The sequence below is a fragment of the Oncorhynchus tshawytscha genome, unplaced genomic scaffold, assembly GCF_018296145.1.
Source record: "Oncorhynchus tshawytscha isolate Ot180627B unplaced genomic scaffold, Otsh_v2.0 Un_scaffold_3920_pilon_pilon, whole genome shotgun sequence".
NCBI classification, from domain to species: domain Eukaryota; kingdom Metazoa; phylum Chordata; class Actinopteri; order Salmoniformes; family Salmonidae; genus Oncorhynchus; species Oncorhynchus tshawytscha.
In genome coordinates, this window is record NW_024609812.1 from 442,276 (window position 1) to 459,822 (window position 17,547).

Sequence of the window (17,547 nt, forward strand, 5' to 3'; positions counted from 1 at the left end):
CAGTGTAGAAAATAGCCTTGTGGAGGTCTGGTGAGTACATTTAGTATTCTGTCCTAAATATAGTGACATTCAAGGGTTATAGGAAGGCCTGCTCCCTTTAAAATAAAATGTCAATGCTGTCCCTAGTAATACTGTAACCAGTAAAGAAAGCATATTTTCCAAATAAAAGCTGGAAGTGGACAAAAGATTAGTTTAAGTACTGGGATTTAGAATGGAGAAATGGCCTACTAACTAATTAGCAATCCTCTTTCGATTGTCAAGCTGGCAGTAATCTTAAATGATGGCTTCATTTCCTGGGCCAATAGTGAATGAGCTGATTGAAATACATGTGTTAAAAACTCTGGTCCACCCAGCCAAGTAGTGGAGCTGCTGCACTGCACACGCTGTGGAGGAAACAATGTGGAGCTATTCTAGCCTATCAGGGGCAGGGTGTCATGGCAGAATGTCCCCAATTCAATTGTCACATTCTGATTGTTTTGACTGTGTTCTGATCGATTGTGACATGTACATTTCTCTGAGCCTGAAAATTGTCACAGTTCAATAATTGCACGCGCGTCTGCTTAGGTGGATGGCTGTGTGGATGTCTCTCCACACCCTCAATTAGCTAGCTAGCATAATTCGTGGTCAAGCTGATCGAGATGGCTTGGTTGTCAGAGGTGTGCAGTTGTAGCTTGTTTGTACAGCTAAATAAACCCGTAGCTAGCTAATTAAGGCCGAGGGGGTGGAAGAGACAGCCGCACGAGCTCAGCCATCCACATAAGCAGATGTGCATGCAATTATTGAACTGTGACAATTTTCAGGATGTGAGAAATTTGACAAAATGACGTCACAATCGAGTAGAACAGTCAGAGCAATCAGAAAGTGAAAAGGAGAATTGGGAACATTTTTACATGACACAGGGAAGGGCACTACTACAACAAGTTTCTGAACATGCACAAGGCCTAACTCAAATGGACAGATAACCCTACCTGATCTGACCCTCGCTTATCCTTAATAAAACACCAACTGTCATGACTACTTACACTAAAATTGTCTCTAGCTAGCATACAGTACCAGTCAAAAGTTGACACCTACTGGTTTGGTTACTACATGATTCCATGTGTTATTTCATAGTGCTGATGTCTTCACTATTATTCTACAATGTAGAAAATAGTACAATTTTTTTTTAAATCTTCAATGTATAGGTGTCCAAACTTTTGACTGGTACCGTAGATCAAGACAAAATAAATCGACCAGCCACAATATCATACAAGGCATGGCCCTGTACAGATCCCCTGCTATATCATTACAAGTTCTACAAATCTTACAATTCACCAAAAATTCCCAAACAAAGTGCTCAACAAATCCTTGCAATTGACACATGTACATTAAAACCCCCAGTTGGAGCCTTACTCTGGCACTTTGACATGGAGCTGGCAGAACAGAATCCAGCTATGACTAGGCCTATATACTTCTGGCTGTTAATGGTCTTGTTTCAATACTCACTGAATAAAGGGCAGGAGAGGACACGTACCATAACGGACTGATCTAGGACATGTGGGATCATTCAAGCCTCAAGTATGAGCAGCCTTTCTGTTTGGCATTTCAACCGGTTGACACAGATGCTCAGTTTAGACGATGATCATTGTAAATTTGCTACTGGCACCGATGCTGTATATAGATCACATTCTCTTGTTTGTTTTTTTTACTTTCTTATATCTCACATTTATTTTTTAGTTGAACTATTTTGATATTGAATACTGCACTGCTGGGAAGGTGCAATATTTTAACTTGAATAAAACAATGAGTTTTTAATAGTGAGCGAGTGAGGCTTTTCCTTTTTAAAAGAATGTCAGCTATGAAAATTATTATTATTTTTTTTAAATGGATGAAATGGGGCAACCATTGTCCAAATCATTGAAATATTGTATATACTATTATACAAACCTATCAAACCTATTCAAACCGACAAACCCCTGTGCCACATCTGAAGTTCAAACCAACAAATGAATGTGGCACAGGGGTTTGTAGAACCTACAAACAGATGTGGTACAGGCCATTCACTAAGAGTACTGAAACAGTGCAGGGCACTGACTGTGGTGGATATGCAGTGCCATTTTAATCTTGGATCAAACAGAAAATCCCCTCCCCCAAGAGTTCACTCCAGGTCATGCTAGCGATTAGGCACAACAACTTCTATGTGGAGACTGGAGAGAGAGCAGTAAACCAATGTATGCAGGAGAGGTTCTACACAGGCAAGTCCCTGATGTAAAGTGACTCTGCACTTTTTCCACACACTTGGCATGGCCAGATCTGCTGAGTGAACAGAGAGGATCAGCGCCTACACACAAACACAGGCAGGATATAAAGCAGACAACATGGAACGTCCCTGAGGAACGGAACAGTGGTGCTGCTTACCCGCCTTTTAAAAATAGGATAAATATTGCATTGGCGGTAGGGACTAATATACACACACACACTTTAAAAAGCAGTGGCATTTTTCTAGATTAGCTGCTACAGGGAGCGAGACATTGCTGGGGAGAGCCCTGAAAGACCTGAGCCCTGGCTACAGCAGGAAGGAACTCTCGGACAGACTCTGGTAATGCGTTTTCAACCCTCGTCTCCAGGGCATGGCGAAAGGGGGATAAAGGCATGCCATGCTGCTGGAGAGAGGCAGAGCAGAACGGAACAGGACAGCAGACCAGTTCCGGAGATGAGCTCATGTCTTGCCCACACCACAACGTTAAACCAGTTACTAGCTGTGCACACCATCCTGTCCTGTCCCCACATGTGGAACATTGACCTGCAGAGTCTGGTACTGTGCCCAGGCAGACAGCTGGTCTGTCTGAAGCCTCCCTCCACACACCAGAGGTGAAAAAAGAGAGAGAAAGAGATACACAAACCCAGGAATAGCTCAAGGCCTGGACCGGGTCAGTGCCACCGTCCCCCCGGCCACCTGTCTACTAGGACACCAGCTTTCCAAGGAAGTGATGTCAAGGTGCTGTGGATGACATGGCCCAATGACATGCTTGCTAAGCAATGCATTTTTGCCATGAAACACTTTCATAACCACACGTATCACTAGCATTCACAACTAGCATTCACAACTAGCATTCACAACTAGCATTCACAACTAGCATTCAAGAACAACATATCTAATCCAAATGAAGAGTGATGAAGGTGAATTGGTTGAGAAATAGAATGAGGCAGTATCTACCATCTACAGGTGACGTTTTCAATCGGGTGCAGAGTCCTTGAACGTCCCCATAACTTTCCCCGATTTTGCCTATTGCCTCTGCCCCCCGCAGTTCCATGAGCGACCGCAGGTCCTTTAGCGAGCAGCCAAAGTCCCCATGGTGGTTGGCCGTGGAGTTCTTCACTCCGCTGTAGGAGTTGTTTGCCATAATGTCCCTCTGCGTGCGCACCGTCGGCTACGGTGAAAAATGGCGTCCCAAAGGGAGAGCTAAAATCCTCAGCGAGCGAGCCCAGCAGTAGTTCCCATAAACAGCTACAAGTCCTTCAGAGGATGATGGTGGTGAAATGAGGAGACTCCAGGTAGAAGGACGGACAGATCAAAATCCATTTCCCTCAGACCGTGGCCCTATTCTTTCATGTTGACCGAGGTTCACACACACAGACTCAGAGAGAAGACAGCATTCGAGGATCTGAAAGAAGAGAAAACGTACATTTGGTCATTCAAATGGCATGTTTAATTTCAATAATATACTAGCACTTATGAAAAAGTCACAAGGCAACACACTGATGATATCAGGTAAAGACGCTTGTAGTCGTTCACTTCACAGCACCACTGAAAATAGACTGTAGGAACCACAAGTCACTGGCAAAGACTCAACTTGAAATGCTATCATTTTGAAGAGAAAATGTTATACTTATTTGAGGCACACCGCCGTGGGAAACAGTCAGACATTTAAACTCATGGACAGACAGGGCTGACATGTTATTCAACATTAGTATTTTCCTTGAGCCCTATGACAAATGTGCATAAAGGCGGAAGAATTCAGATATGACATCGTTTTAGCACTATCCACTAAGTTTGAACCATATTGTGTATGAGGGCCACCATCTTTATGCACATCCGCTATTCAGTAATTGCCTTACTGTTAGGTATCAATTTGGCTGCCGACTAACTGACCCTCATTAACTGGTTAACAAACGGTTACATTTTTCACAAATGGTAAAATGTGACAGAAAATACTATCAGGGATCTTTATATAATGACAAGAAGCTTATTTTGGCGCCCTAACAAAAAGGCAGTCCTCCCAAGGCTGGAAGGCAGGCGACAGAAATGCATTGGGCTTGTTTTGATAAGATTCTGGCGAGAGCTGAACCTCTCACTTAGCCTCTTTCTCTCTGATACTATGCATGCATACAAGGACCGGACATTTTTCATTAAGAGCTTAATGGAAACATGTAACAATAGCAAGCCTATTGTGTTACAGTCAAAATGCTATAGCCTTTATTTGAACATGCAACTCCTGTAATGTAGCAGCTAATAAGTCATTTTAAAACATTTGCCAAAATGCAATTAGCTGGAAAGCAGCGTTCTAAACAGCACGCCTAATGCGAGAGTCGTTCCATATGTGACAGAGATCAACATATCAGAAACTTAGAAAGAAGGGGACAATATATATCAACGACAAGGATGAGTTGCTTTTACGATTGTGCCTTCGGCTTCCGGACAATGAAAGAAAGTCGATATGAAAACTAATAGAACAGGAGAGAAATGCTGGTTAATGGCATCAGGAAGTCTTTATAAACTAATTGCCTCCACGTTTCTATGGATGGATTTTCGCAAGGCTACTTTGAAGCAAGGTAAGACATGCCTCATTATTTGAAGTCAAATGTTAACTTTCAGATAATTACTGCCTCAAGTTCAGATTGCAAAGTGGTGGGTGACGCACTGATAGCCTGCCTACCGTTGATGATAGCCTATGCACTCAAATGGCAAATGGGAGACGTACTTTAATTACGAGTTGAAATTGAGAAATAAAAATTGTTATTTTTAAATCGTGGCCATCAAAGTTAAAACACGTGATTGCGCTTTGTTGACTGGGCTTACAAAAGCATGTTTCACTCCAGTGAGGAGCTACTCTGGTGCTCTCTGACAGGTTGTAAGATATTCCGATCCTCAAACTAGGCTCAAACTATGCTGTACACGTTTGATAAATAAGATGCATGATGACTAACAAAAATACACACGTGCTAATTTAATTCCACACAATTATGCCAATTAACCTATAGACCGATAAGATGTATTTTCAGGGCCCAGATTACCAGTTAAAATCCCTACTTCCTGCATATTTCTCTCTATACTACAAACTAGAGGTCGACCGATTAATTAGCGCCAATTTCAAGTTTTCATAACAATCGGAAATCTGTATTTCTGGACACCGATTTGGCCGATAAAGGTTTACACCTTTATTTAACTAGGCAAGTCAGTTAACTTAAGGTATTGGGGGAAGCATTTTCACCTTTGGATAAATAGCATGCCCAATTTCAACTTCCTGCTACTCATGCCAAGAATATAAGATATGCATATTATTAATAGATTTGGATAGAAAACACTGAAGTTTCTAAAACTGTTTGAATCATGTGTGAGTATAACAGAACTTAAGTAGCAGGCAAAACCCTAACCGACAGATTTTTACAGGGGATTCAATCTTGCAACCTTACGGTTTACTAGTCCAACGCTCTAACCACCTGCCTTACATTGCACTCCACGAGGAGCCTGCCTGTTATGCGAATGCAGTAAGAAACCAAGGTAAGTTGCTAGCTAGCATTAAACTTTTTTTTATTAAAAAAAACAATCATAATCACTAGTTAACTACACATGGTTGATGATATTACTAGTTTATCTAGCGTGTCCTACATTGCATATAATCGATGTGGCGAAAAAGGACTGTCGTTGCTCCAACGTGTACCTAACCATAAACATTAATGCCTTAAAATCAATACACAAGTATATATTTTTAAACCTGCATATTTAGTTAATATTGTCTGCTAACATAAATGTCTTTTAACTAGGGTAATTGTGTCACTTCTCTTGCAACAGAGTCAGGGTATATGCAGCCGTTTAGGCCGCCTGGCTCGTTGCAAACTAATTTGCCAGAATTTTACTTAATTATGACATAACATTGCACAACCTTCAATGTAACAGGAATATTTAGACTTATGGATGCCACCCGTTAGATAAAATACGGAATGGTTCCATATTTCACTGAAAGAATAAACGTTTTGTTTTCGAAATTATAGTTTCCGGATTCGACCATATTAATGACCAAAGGCTCGTATTTCTGTGTGTTATGTTATAATTAAGTCTATGATTTGATAGAGCAGTCTGACTGAGCGATGGTAGGCAGCAGCAGGCTCATAAGCATTCATTCAAACAGCACTTTCGTGCGTTTTGCCAGCAGCTCTTAGCAATGCTTCAAGCATTGAGCTGTTTATGACTTCAAGCCTATCAACTCCCGAGATTAGGCTGGTGTAACAGCTAGCTAGTTAGCGGGGTGCGCACTAATAGCATGTCATTCACTCTGAGACTTGGGGTAGTTGTTCCCCGCAGCTTTTGTGGAGCGATCGGTAACGATGCTTCGAGGGTGGCTGTTGTCGATGTGTTCCTGGTTCGAACCCAGGTAGGGGCGAGGAGAGGGACGGAAGCTATACTGTTACACTGGCAATACTGAAGTGCCTATAAGAACATCCAATAGTCAAAGGTATATGAAATACAAATGGTATAGAGAGAAATAGTCCTATAATTCCTACAACCTAAAACTTCTTACCTGGGAATATTGAAGACTCATGTTAAAAGGAACCACCAGCTTTCATATGCTCTCATGTTCTGAGCAAGGAACTTAAACGGTAGCTTTTTTTACATGGCACATATTGCACTTTTTGTAGGTGGTCACTACAGTAAAAGCAGAGCCAAACAAAATGTATAGTAGTTAATGTATGATCATTTATGTACCAATGCACATGTAGAGTTCTATAGTCCATTCAACTGGTATACAAGTCAAAAGAAGAGCATTTCACTTAGCCTAACAGGAATTACTGCAAGAATTATAACTCATGAAACACCCAGCTTCCTCCCACATAGTGTTTGGTGCTTAATGTGAAGTAGCTATATAGGAGAAAACCCTTCCTACCTCCAGAGGAGGTATATCTCCATTTCCAGAGTCCATCATCAAAATGTCCCTGCTACACTTATTTCAGTTGCGCAATTAAAAACCATTTGACATTCAGTGTCCCCACTTTGGCTAGTGGCGATTCATTGGGAGATGGGGCTGGCGCTCACTGAATGATCATCTCAGAAAAAGCTCCTTTCTAATTAGACAATCTCTGGCATCATCTGGGAGTTCCAGTCTCTGCTCTGCTGACCAAAGTGAAGAATAAAGCACAGCAGTCGTCAGCCTGTTTTAAGGACGATTCCACTTTGATTAATTTCTTAGAATCATCACAAGGAAAGGTGCCATGTTCGAAGCGGGGAGAGGGATGCACCGGAATAAGGAAGTCAAAAAACATCAGGAAAGATGACATGTAAAAGGCAGCTTGTATGGAAAGACCATTCAAATGGGCAATGATGAAAATGACCCAACCTATATTGTCTCACGGTTAAAATAGGACAGTGAATCCCCTAGGGCAGAGGTTCTCAAACTTCTACTCTGCAAAATAAAATAACTTTTCAAAAATGTGTTATAGCCCTGAACTAGCACACCTGATTCACCTAGTCAAGTTGGAATCAGGTGTGCTCGCTCTGGAATAGATCAAATACATGGAACAGCTGGGGGTCCCAAAGGAGAGATTTTAGAATCACTGCTCTAGAGGAATTTACCACTGTAGGGCAGGCGGGGGAAGCACTTCCTACTCCCTCTCTCAAAGAGGTCACCAGCTGGGAAGTCGGTTTTATTCACTGTCTACATTAGTGTCTGGGTGTAACAATGAACTGAATGAGAGAAAAAGTAGTGAGCACGCTTCCCTTTTTCAAGTCAGATCGGGAACATAATACTCATAACTGCATCTGCATTAGGCCAAAATCCCTGCATATTCTAAGATGCCCAGAAAAGAGTGCTTTAATGAGGGCACGAATGTGGTACATTCACAGAAGTGAAAAATGTAATTTCAGTAACTGGACAAATGAGAGCAACCCAACGAACCCACTACTTTCAGACTTGTTTTTGAGAAACTATTTGGTCACGTGTCAATACTATTTGGAGCCATCTGCCATGGAAAAAGGACAGGATTTATTATTATTTACACAACATAATTGCAGGGCTGGTTGCAATTCTGAGGTGACATAAAATCTCATTTGAGAGGGAAATACCCCTTTTGCTGGCCACAAGTTTGGGGTGAGGTTGAAACGTACACAGAGGTTTCCACCAAAATATTTCATGTGGTAGTGTTTTTTTATAGTTGTGAGATGTGCGAAAACACAAAGTGAAACTTTTTACCATTGCCTAAGTAGAATGTGTTCTAATTTTAGTGTGGCCCATTTAGACAAGAAGGGTTGCAGTTCCTTATTGAAACTCTGGCAACTTGCATTCTGCCTGACAGGAACGGCATCTTTCCACAAATTCAAGTGAATTAGACAAATTCAAGTGAATTTCAACTGTGGCCCAGATGACTTACCATGTTAACTTGCCTATTGCGGTGTGTGACTCTCTCAATGTGTCCCCCCTAAATGGTCCTCTAAAAATGGTTGGCATATTTGAGTTGCCCTCAGCACCCAGCGAACACACATGTTCAACCCCAAAGTAATGGAGGCAGCCAGACTCCATTTCCCTTGTCCTCACATCTCATGCTCTGAGCCTGTCCCCCTGCGAGCGTCTGCACCACCAAGATGAAGGAAGTGCCAACATTTGCTGAGCGGTGACAGTTTCAGGTTGCGGAACAGATCACATGTCACAACAGTGGAAAATCATTGTGATTGGATCACCGAGCTAACAGCTGGCATGGTATGGTTGAACAATGATAGGAGCGAGGTTACCTCTGTGTACAACAACAGCAAAACCCTTACTAAGTAAGAGAAGACAAAAGAAATCTATTGGGGTTTCACTTAGAACCGTATACAAAGATGTTTGTCATAAAAAAGCTCAGCAGTTATTCCTTTCTAGGGAGCAGAAAATGAGATGTATCAGACCTATATGGCCAAACGGTGCAAATGTTATCTGTTGATGGACTTTCAAGCAATTCTCCCCAAACTAAGGAAACCCTCTTGGTCATGGTTGGCACTTTGAACCCCTCTACATGCCAACTTACTCGTTGTGAGTCAAGGACAGCCATTCCAGGGATCCCTCTGCTATGGTCTTGCTGGTGCAGATGGGGGTATTTTTAGCATCCTACAGACTACCCCTCCCTGTCCCCATTCCCCACTCTGGCCCCTGCTGAAGTGGGTCAGGGCGTGTAAATGTGGAGGGTACAAAGCAGAGGCAGGCACCCAGCCTTACTCATGTCATGCAGCATGGCTCAGTGCTATCAGCGGGCCACTTCACACCAGAGACTGGGCACTTCTCTACCCTGTGTTCTACATGACTTGCCTGCCAATTCACGACACCATGCAGAGGTGTCCCCGCCCGGCGTCAACTCTACAACACACTTCCTCTTCCCAGTGCTCTTCTGCTCATTTAATCGAGATTTGTGATGGTCTCTTGGGGGACATTTAAAAATAGACTTTTGCGTCTCCACTTTCCCTTCTGTACAAGCAAATGGAATAAATTGAGCCTCTTCAGGGTTTTTAAAGGGGATAGAGGTAGATTTATTGAGGCTATGGTTTAATTTAACTTGTATGTCCTTCATTTTCAAGAGCAAGCCATCTTTGAAGTTGAGAGCCTTTGCGCTCCTTTTTTTAACTGACTCTGCTGGGCAGCTCCACAGCCTGAGGTAGGGGGTATAACATATTTTACGATATCCTGGTATTGATGCATGGACCAGTTTGGGTTTTTACTTTACGTTCTATAAACGGGATTTGAATGTTTGATTTGTTAAATGTGATAGTTTACTCCGCTACTTGAGTAATCTCTCTCCGGCAGCACTTTCCACACAGACATAGCACCACCCCGTCACTCAAGGAGCGCATTTGTTGTTGCTTGACCAGAGACATTAGCAACCTAGAATTACACTTAGTTTGTGTGTCTTACATTTGCAAACGGCTAGTTTGTCTTCTCTTAGCAAGTTGGGCCTAAATCATGTTAGCTGGCTAGCTAATAAATGTACTGGGTCAAAGCAAACATAACAAGCTTTACAGCCTGATAATACCAGTGATGGTGTAGACCTAAATCCTCATGTTGCTTGTGCAACAGTATCTTCTAAATCAAAGAGGTATACGTGAAGCATGAATATGTTAGCTACGTGAAGTAGCTAAGAGAAATCATTCAATGTAGCCAAAGAATACAGGGTCCCCTAGGAAACACTTATCAACACTTGGTTCCAACCCTATTTAAATAACTCCTACCTGGTATTTTCATACTAAACCCTGTAATCAAAGTGCCCACTATTATATTCTAACTATAGAATTATATAAATATAATGTTTTACTCTAAATAGCAAGTGAAATCGCAACATATGGTTAAAAATAAGGCCTACATGTTTTGCAGCCCTACATGGCACTGTAGAAATTATCTCAAATGGGTGCAAGAAATGCAACAAAAATATTTTAGTTGAATTGAACTGTATAAAATAATCCAAATGGAGAAAGAGCTATTGAAATATCTTAGAAAGTTTGTTTCCACCATAGGGTCACGCACTACTCATAAAGCAAATTCAGAACTTGTATAATTCGAAAACATTAAATACCGTAAAAAATGCGAGGGGAAAAAACATGATATTTAGCCATATCGCCCAGCCCTACACTAAGGTCATGCTGCCCTGACATTTACTACCATTGTGTGACCAGCTGCCTCCACTATTTCTGATTCGTCATGGGGTTTCCTCCTATTTAGGTCAAATGTTGTGCTCCTTGATTGGGTTTAAACAAATATGCTGGCTCGTCAATTGAGATTGTAGCCTACAGATTAAAAATGCATTTACCAGGCTAATTTCAAACAAAATAAGATTGTATGCATGTGTCGCTCTAGGCTATCCACAACAGGACCATTTTCTTATATGCAGACTGACAGTTTTGCACACTCTTGCAACCAGCTTCATGAGGTAGTCACCTGGAATGCATTTCAATTAACAGGTGTGCCATGTTAAAAGTTCATTTGTGGAATTTCTTTCCTTCTTAATGCATTTGAGCCAATCAGTTGTGTTGTGACAAGGTAGAGGTGGTATACAGAAGATAGCCCTATTTGGTAAAAGACCATGTCCATATGTCAAGAACAGCTCAAATAAGCAAAGGGAAATGACAGTCCATTATTACTTCATGACATGAAGGTCAATCAATACGGAAAATTTCAAGAACTTTGAATGTGCAGTCGCAAAAACCATCAAGCGCTATGATGAAACAGGCTCTAGTGAGGACCGCCACAGGAAAAGAAGACCCAGAGTTACCTCTGCTGAAGAGGATAAGTTCATTAGAGTTACCAGCCTCAGAAATTGCAGCCCAAATAAGTGTTTCATAGAGTTCAAGAAAAACTTCAACTTTTCAGAGGAGACTGTGTGAATTAGGCCTTCATTTAATTGTATTATTATTTATTTGTTAAATTTAACCTTTATTTAACTAGACAAATCAGTTAAGAACAAATTCTTATTTACAATGACAGCGGGCAGGGTAGCCTAGTGGTTAGAGCGTTGCACTAGTAACCGGAAGGTTGCACGTTCAAACCCCTGAGCTGACAAGGTACAAAATCTGCCGTTCTGCCCCTGAACAGGCAGTTAACACACTGTTCGTAGGCTGCCATTGAAAATACGAATTTGTTCTTAACTGACTTGCCTTGTTAAATACAGGTTAAAAAAATAAATAATTAAATGAGGGCCAAACCCAGACAATGCTGGGCAAATTTTGGGCCTCCCTGTGGAACTCCCAATCACAGCCGGATGTGATACAGCCTGGATTCGAACCAGGGACTGTAGTGATGCCTCTTGTACTGAGATGCAATGCCTTAGACCGCTGCACCACTCGTGAGCGGTCTAAGGCACTTGTCGGATTGCTGCAAGAAACCACTACTAAAAAACACCAATAAGAAGACGCCACTTGCTTGGGCCAAGAAACACGAGCAATGGACATTATTAGACTGACGGAAATTGTAAATGTCTTTGTGAGACGCAGAGTAGGTGAACGGATGATCTCTGCACGAGTGGTTCCCACTGTGAAGCATAGAGGTGGTGGTGTGATGGCCCTTTGCTGGTAACACTGTCAGTGATTTATTTAGAATTCAAAAGTAGGGCTGGGCAATATGGCCAAAATCTTATATCCAGATATAGGTCATTTCATATCCTGATAATGACACATCACGATATAGCACATTTTCTGTCAAATCAATGAATAAATAGTGTATATAAAATAACCACATGTAAAGGCCTATTTTTTATTACATTTTGAATTATACTCAACATATAAAAATGTATTTGCATTTGATACCTTGGGTTGAGTGTTTGCACTCTCACGAAACGCCTGTTTCTCAAACGTGTAAATTGGGGCCATGTCTTTGCAGATGTAAGTTGTAACGGCAGCTGTTATCTCCTTCCATCTTCGTGATTCTTTGCCATATGCTGTGCCGCGGGCAAAAGCCTCTTGCAACGTCTGAGTCGGGGGTTTGTTTTGAGCACCCGACTGTACTTTTTGGGGTCTCATCCGTAGACTCTCTCCATACTGTTTCACATGATTTTTGTGTAGGTGGTAAGATAGGTTAGTGGTGTTTGAGCCTGTTGTCGGGACCAGCCTGCGGCATATTTTGCAGAGGGCGGTTTTCTAGTTCGTGTCAAACCTTTCATACCCAAACCATGACAATGCGACCAAAGTAGCCCCTCTTTTAGGTACGGTCTCTGTGCCACGTTCACTCGTTTTTGTTGCAAATTTCCTTCCACACGTGTCCAATTGACAATATGAAACGATAGACGTTTTTCTATCGTCACACAATATATATCGTCATACCTAATTCAAAGCACACAAAACCAGCATGGCTACCACAGCATTCTGCAGCAATACGCCATCCCATCTGGTTTGCGCTTAGTGGGACAATCTATTTTTTTTTCAACAGGACAATGACCCAACACTCCTCCAGGCTGTGTAAGGGCTATTTGACCAAGGAGAGTAATGGAGTGCTGGTAGCTACATGATTCCATGTGTTATTTCATAGTGAAGACATCAAAACTATTATTCTACAATGTAAAAAATAGTAAAACCCTAAATTAAGAAAACTTTATCTTTAATATCGCTCTATGCCAATTTGATTAAAAAGAGAACACCTGAGAATGCCGATAGAGAAGGAAATATGAGCTTGTGTGTCTGTTTAGACTTGAGCCTAATTGAGCCAGCATGAGTCAGACTCGACTTGCCTTTAAACAGCAGTGTGGAATATCCTTGCCCTTACAATATTGAGGAGATACGCATCGCACCAGCGTGAGTAAAAAGCAGCATTATACAATGTAGGCCTACTTAATAGTACAGCAGACTATATTGAGCTGTCTATGATAGCCTACATGGGGTTGAATGTCACCTCAGATGAATGTGACAACAGCTCCATTGCCTTTTACATAACCAATTGTGCCTTTTGGCAGTAGGAGTCTCCGTTAGTAAGTTTCTATAGTAGGTCTTACAATAGTAAGACAAAAGGAGGATTATAGTCGTCATTTCTTAGATTTGATGCAGAATGTTAGATTTCCTGACAATTATAGACAATGTTCAACATGAGGGGGAAATACAGTTTAGCAGGTAGTCAGTTGAGTGAGCACGCATCAGGCAGCCCTGCCAGGGTCCATCTCCACGATGAGTCTGGGATGCAGTGTCGACAGGGCCAAATCATTACCTGGAATAGACAGCACGTTGTCCGAAACTTTGTTTAACAGGATAATTATGTTACATCATAGTACCTACCTAATCCTAATAGTACCTATTCGCTGATAAACAAGCATATTACACGTGTTATACTTTGACACCTGTCTATTCTAAATGCCATCAATATTAACTACAAAGTCTACTGCTGCTCAATAATCCCAATTTACCAAGAAATGTGTTACGACGAGAAGACTGAAATCCTATAGCTATTGTACTGAGGTAGTATCGGCCTACCAATTTAATTAGGTTAAAACCTCTGACTGAACCAAAACCACTCAAAGGCCTACTTTCCAAAACAACGTAAGACCAGAGACACCAGAGACAGACTTAAAATCCTATTCAGTACTTGTATCAGACTAATAATTAGTCAGCCGATCGTGAAACTCCTCATGAATCATTGGCATAGAATTCCTATGCAATTCACAGAACATACACCTGTTTTAATAATTGAACAGGGACCACAGCTGACCAATACCATGCAAGTGAGAAGGTTTTTATTACTGTATGCTCAGTTTTACTCTGCTGCACTGCTTATGGTTCATTCCTGAGTGATACACAGTTTTGGTTAAAACTACAGCCTCAGACACAGTCAAAGGTTGTTGTTTTTTTATGGCCAAAATGTGTGGATCTATAAAAAGGCAAATGTCTAGAAGATAGAAATCACACTCCTATTGAATGCCATTAATGTATTCAGAATGCAACAAAATCTTGATCAAATTGACAGCAGTCAGCAGAGAACAGCAGGGACTGAGAGACTGAAAAACAGCTTCTATCTCAAGGCCAAATCAGACTGTTAAACAGCCACCACTAACATTGAGTGGCTGCTGCCACATGTAAAAAATGTATCACTAGCTACTTTAAAACAATGCCACTTAATATAATGTTTACATACCCATCTCATATGTATATACTGCACTCGATACCATCTACTACATCTTGCCTACACTCATTCATATATCTTTATGTACATATTCTTCATCCCTTTACACTTGGGTGTATAAAGTAGCTGTTGTGAAATTGTTAAGTTAGATTACTCATTGGTTATTACTGCATTGTCGGAACTAGAAGCACAAGCATTTCGCTACACTCACATTAACATATGCTAACCATGTGTATGTGACAAATAACATTTGATAACAATGATATTTCACATATCAGAACACCCTGACACCAAAAAATCTTAAAATCATATCCTACACTGATATGAGTTAAAAACGTTATTTTATACAACTTGTCCAATGATCACCATACCTCTCTTACATGACTACAGCATTGTAAATTCTTCAAATAATATAGCATGTGTATTGTGGATGCATATTAATGCACATTACTAGACTTCAATACAAGCGTTGCACAGATCAATAGAATCCCCGATGTTTGCAATTTGATGACACAGATTCCCAAACGATAAGTGATCGTAATCCAGATGGTCAACCAGCAGCGTTCATTCGAAGCTCAGCATTCAGCAGAGACTAGAATGCATTGCTGGCAAAGTGCAGCACGCCGGGTGCCATTTAATAGGATAAGGACTGATCCCTTCTGTTAGACATCAAAACGTGATAGCTCGTCGCCTATCACACTGGGACCAGTACACAAGCTCTGCAATAGAAAAAGATGTAGTCCAAAGGCAATTTTCTATCTGTAGTCAAGGTCAAATGATTGGTTACGTTGCCTTGTCATAACGTGAACAAATAATCACGCTCGAGGTTGGTAGCTAACGGTGGCACACTGAGCGAAAAGAAAGCATGACAGGATAATGAATCTGTCGTAGCTAGTTAGATGGATCCGCTATGGACCCTGCTACAACTAAATAGATATACCGGCGGTAATGTAACTTGTTAACGTTAGCTGTACTAAGTTGAAATTTCGGCATGTCAGCTGGCATCCAGAGTGCATATCATCAAGCTGATATGTATGACAGGTTTCAAAGACGAGAGTTCAGACAGAAGTGCTAGTAGCTAACTTAACGATGTGTTGCGGCGTAGCTACCGTTGCAAAACATGTAACGTTAAAGGTAGGTTGGCCAATGTTAGCAGCTGGTGCACTAACGCTTCACCTAGCTAGTAGCTACAGTATATCCTTCATTTAACTGGATAACGTTAGCTGTCAGTCAGGACTTTTACCTAGCTAGCTATGTCACAAGTCAACCACTGGCTAACCAACTGGCGTTAGAACCGACGAGTGCAGTGGAATAACACCATGGAATAATTTCAAGTGGAGTACCCATCCTCGTCAAGGCTTAACGTTAGGTAGCTAACCGGCAAAATTGCCAATGTAACCAAGCAAAATGTAAGGAAACTAAGGTTAATTTTCAATTGAGAAATTGTAAGTTATGTATAAAATGTAACAGTACCAAAAAGCAACGGACGTAGTCCTTTTGCGGCAAGAAAGCTAACCAAAGTTACGCTAACCTAACTGTTACAGGTTATTGACTCATTATGAGCACACTGCATGTGTCAAATCAACTATTAGCCAACTAACGTCACGTTAATAACAAGTTCAGGCGGAATAAAAAGAACCCAGCAATTAAGATTCTGAATTAATTAAATTGGAGTCCAAATAACGTTCACATAGCTAGCTACTCACGCAAATAATTCAACAAGCTATTTTAGGCACTTGGTTATTTCAAGTCGTTTTCACCACGACTTTTGCTTCTTCTGCTTCACTCCTTAGTACAGTAGAGGTTAGGCGTCAACCTCCTGTCCACGAGCTCCTCCAAAGCTAGTGTCGAACCCATTTCAAAATAACGTTACACCGCTAACGTTATTTAGCTACACAACTTTTCAAACACAAAGTCACCCGCGAGTTGTATTTTCGCACGTTACAATAAATTCCATTAACTTGTCAATAAGATCCTGTTCTGGAAAACGTTAGGTAGGTTCATGTCCGAAGCAAATTGTGGTGTAAAGAACAAGAAGCTCAATGTCAGTTGTTCCATCTTCTTACCCAAATAGAAGCTAGCTTGCAAGCTAGACATGAACTCACGAGCAGCTGCACTGAGCTAGCTAACGTTTACCGTTAAGCTAAAACTGTAGTAAGGAGATAAAACCAAACCGGTTCGCTATTGCTTACCAGAATCAAAGCTTGGCTTGTGTCCATGTTGTTACTTATGGAAATATATATTTTTTTGTGCAAAAAAAAAATCAAACGAGGTACTTACTCCGTTTTCCGAATATTACCTCTGAGACCTTCCTCTCTTTCCCTCTCCTCAGTATCTCACTACAGACTGCCCCTCTTTCCCGATCTGTAGTAAAAATCCCGCCCACTACACTGTCACAACATCGCAAGGGACGTGTGATTCACGTCAGGGGGATGGGCAATAACTCCAATGTAGATCCCCATTGGCTTAACCAACATATCAGTCGCCCGTGGAAACGGTTACGTCATCAATTCCGTTCACGGATGGAGATCCTCTTGCACCCACTCTTTGCCCGGTCTTACTTTATAAGAATCTGATGCGTGCAAAAATCAGTTCTTACATCGTATGATTTAACCAGCATTAAATGAGCACTGACATCTGTTTATTTGTGTGTGCATCTCCCTGGCCCTGTCGGTTGTGTAGCTCCGCCCACCTTCCCGGCGGCTCATCAAACCTGACGTCATTCTTTCCATGACGTCGC

At 41.4% G+C, this 17,547-nt stretch overlaps 1 protein-coding gene across 4 annotated transcripts in view; it reads right to left on the reverse strand.

The window, feature by feature from the left end:
* The window catches only part of atp2b1a (ATPase plasma membrane Ca2+ transporting 1a), a 52,593-nt gene extending 35,348 nt beyond the window's left edge, over positions 1–17,245 (reverse strand). For all 4 annotated transcript variants that reach the window (XM_042318642.1, XM_042318640.1, XM_042318641.1 and 1 more), the window contains exons 1-2: positions 17,088–17,245; positions 3,197–3,644 (exon numbers count right to left, since the gene is read on the reverse strand). In XM_042318642.1, coding sequence (XP_042174576.1) covers positions 3,197–3,383 — 187 coding nt within the window. In that variant the 5' untranslated portion in view covers positions 3,384–3,644; positions 17,088–17,245. The remainder of the gene's footprint in view (positions 1–3,196; positions 3,645–17,087) is intronic.
* Positions 17,246–17,547: the final 302 nt, after the last annotated feature.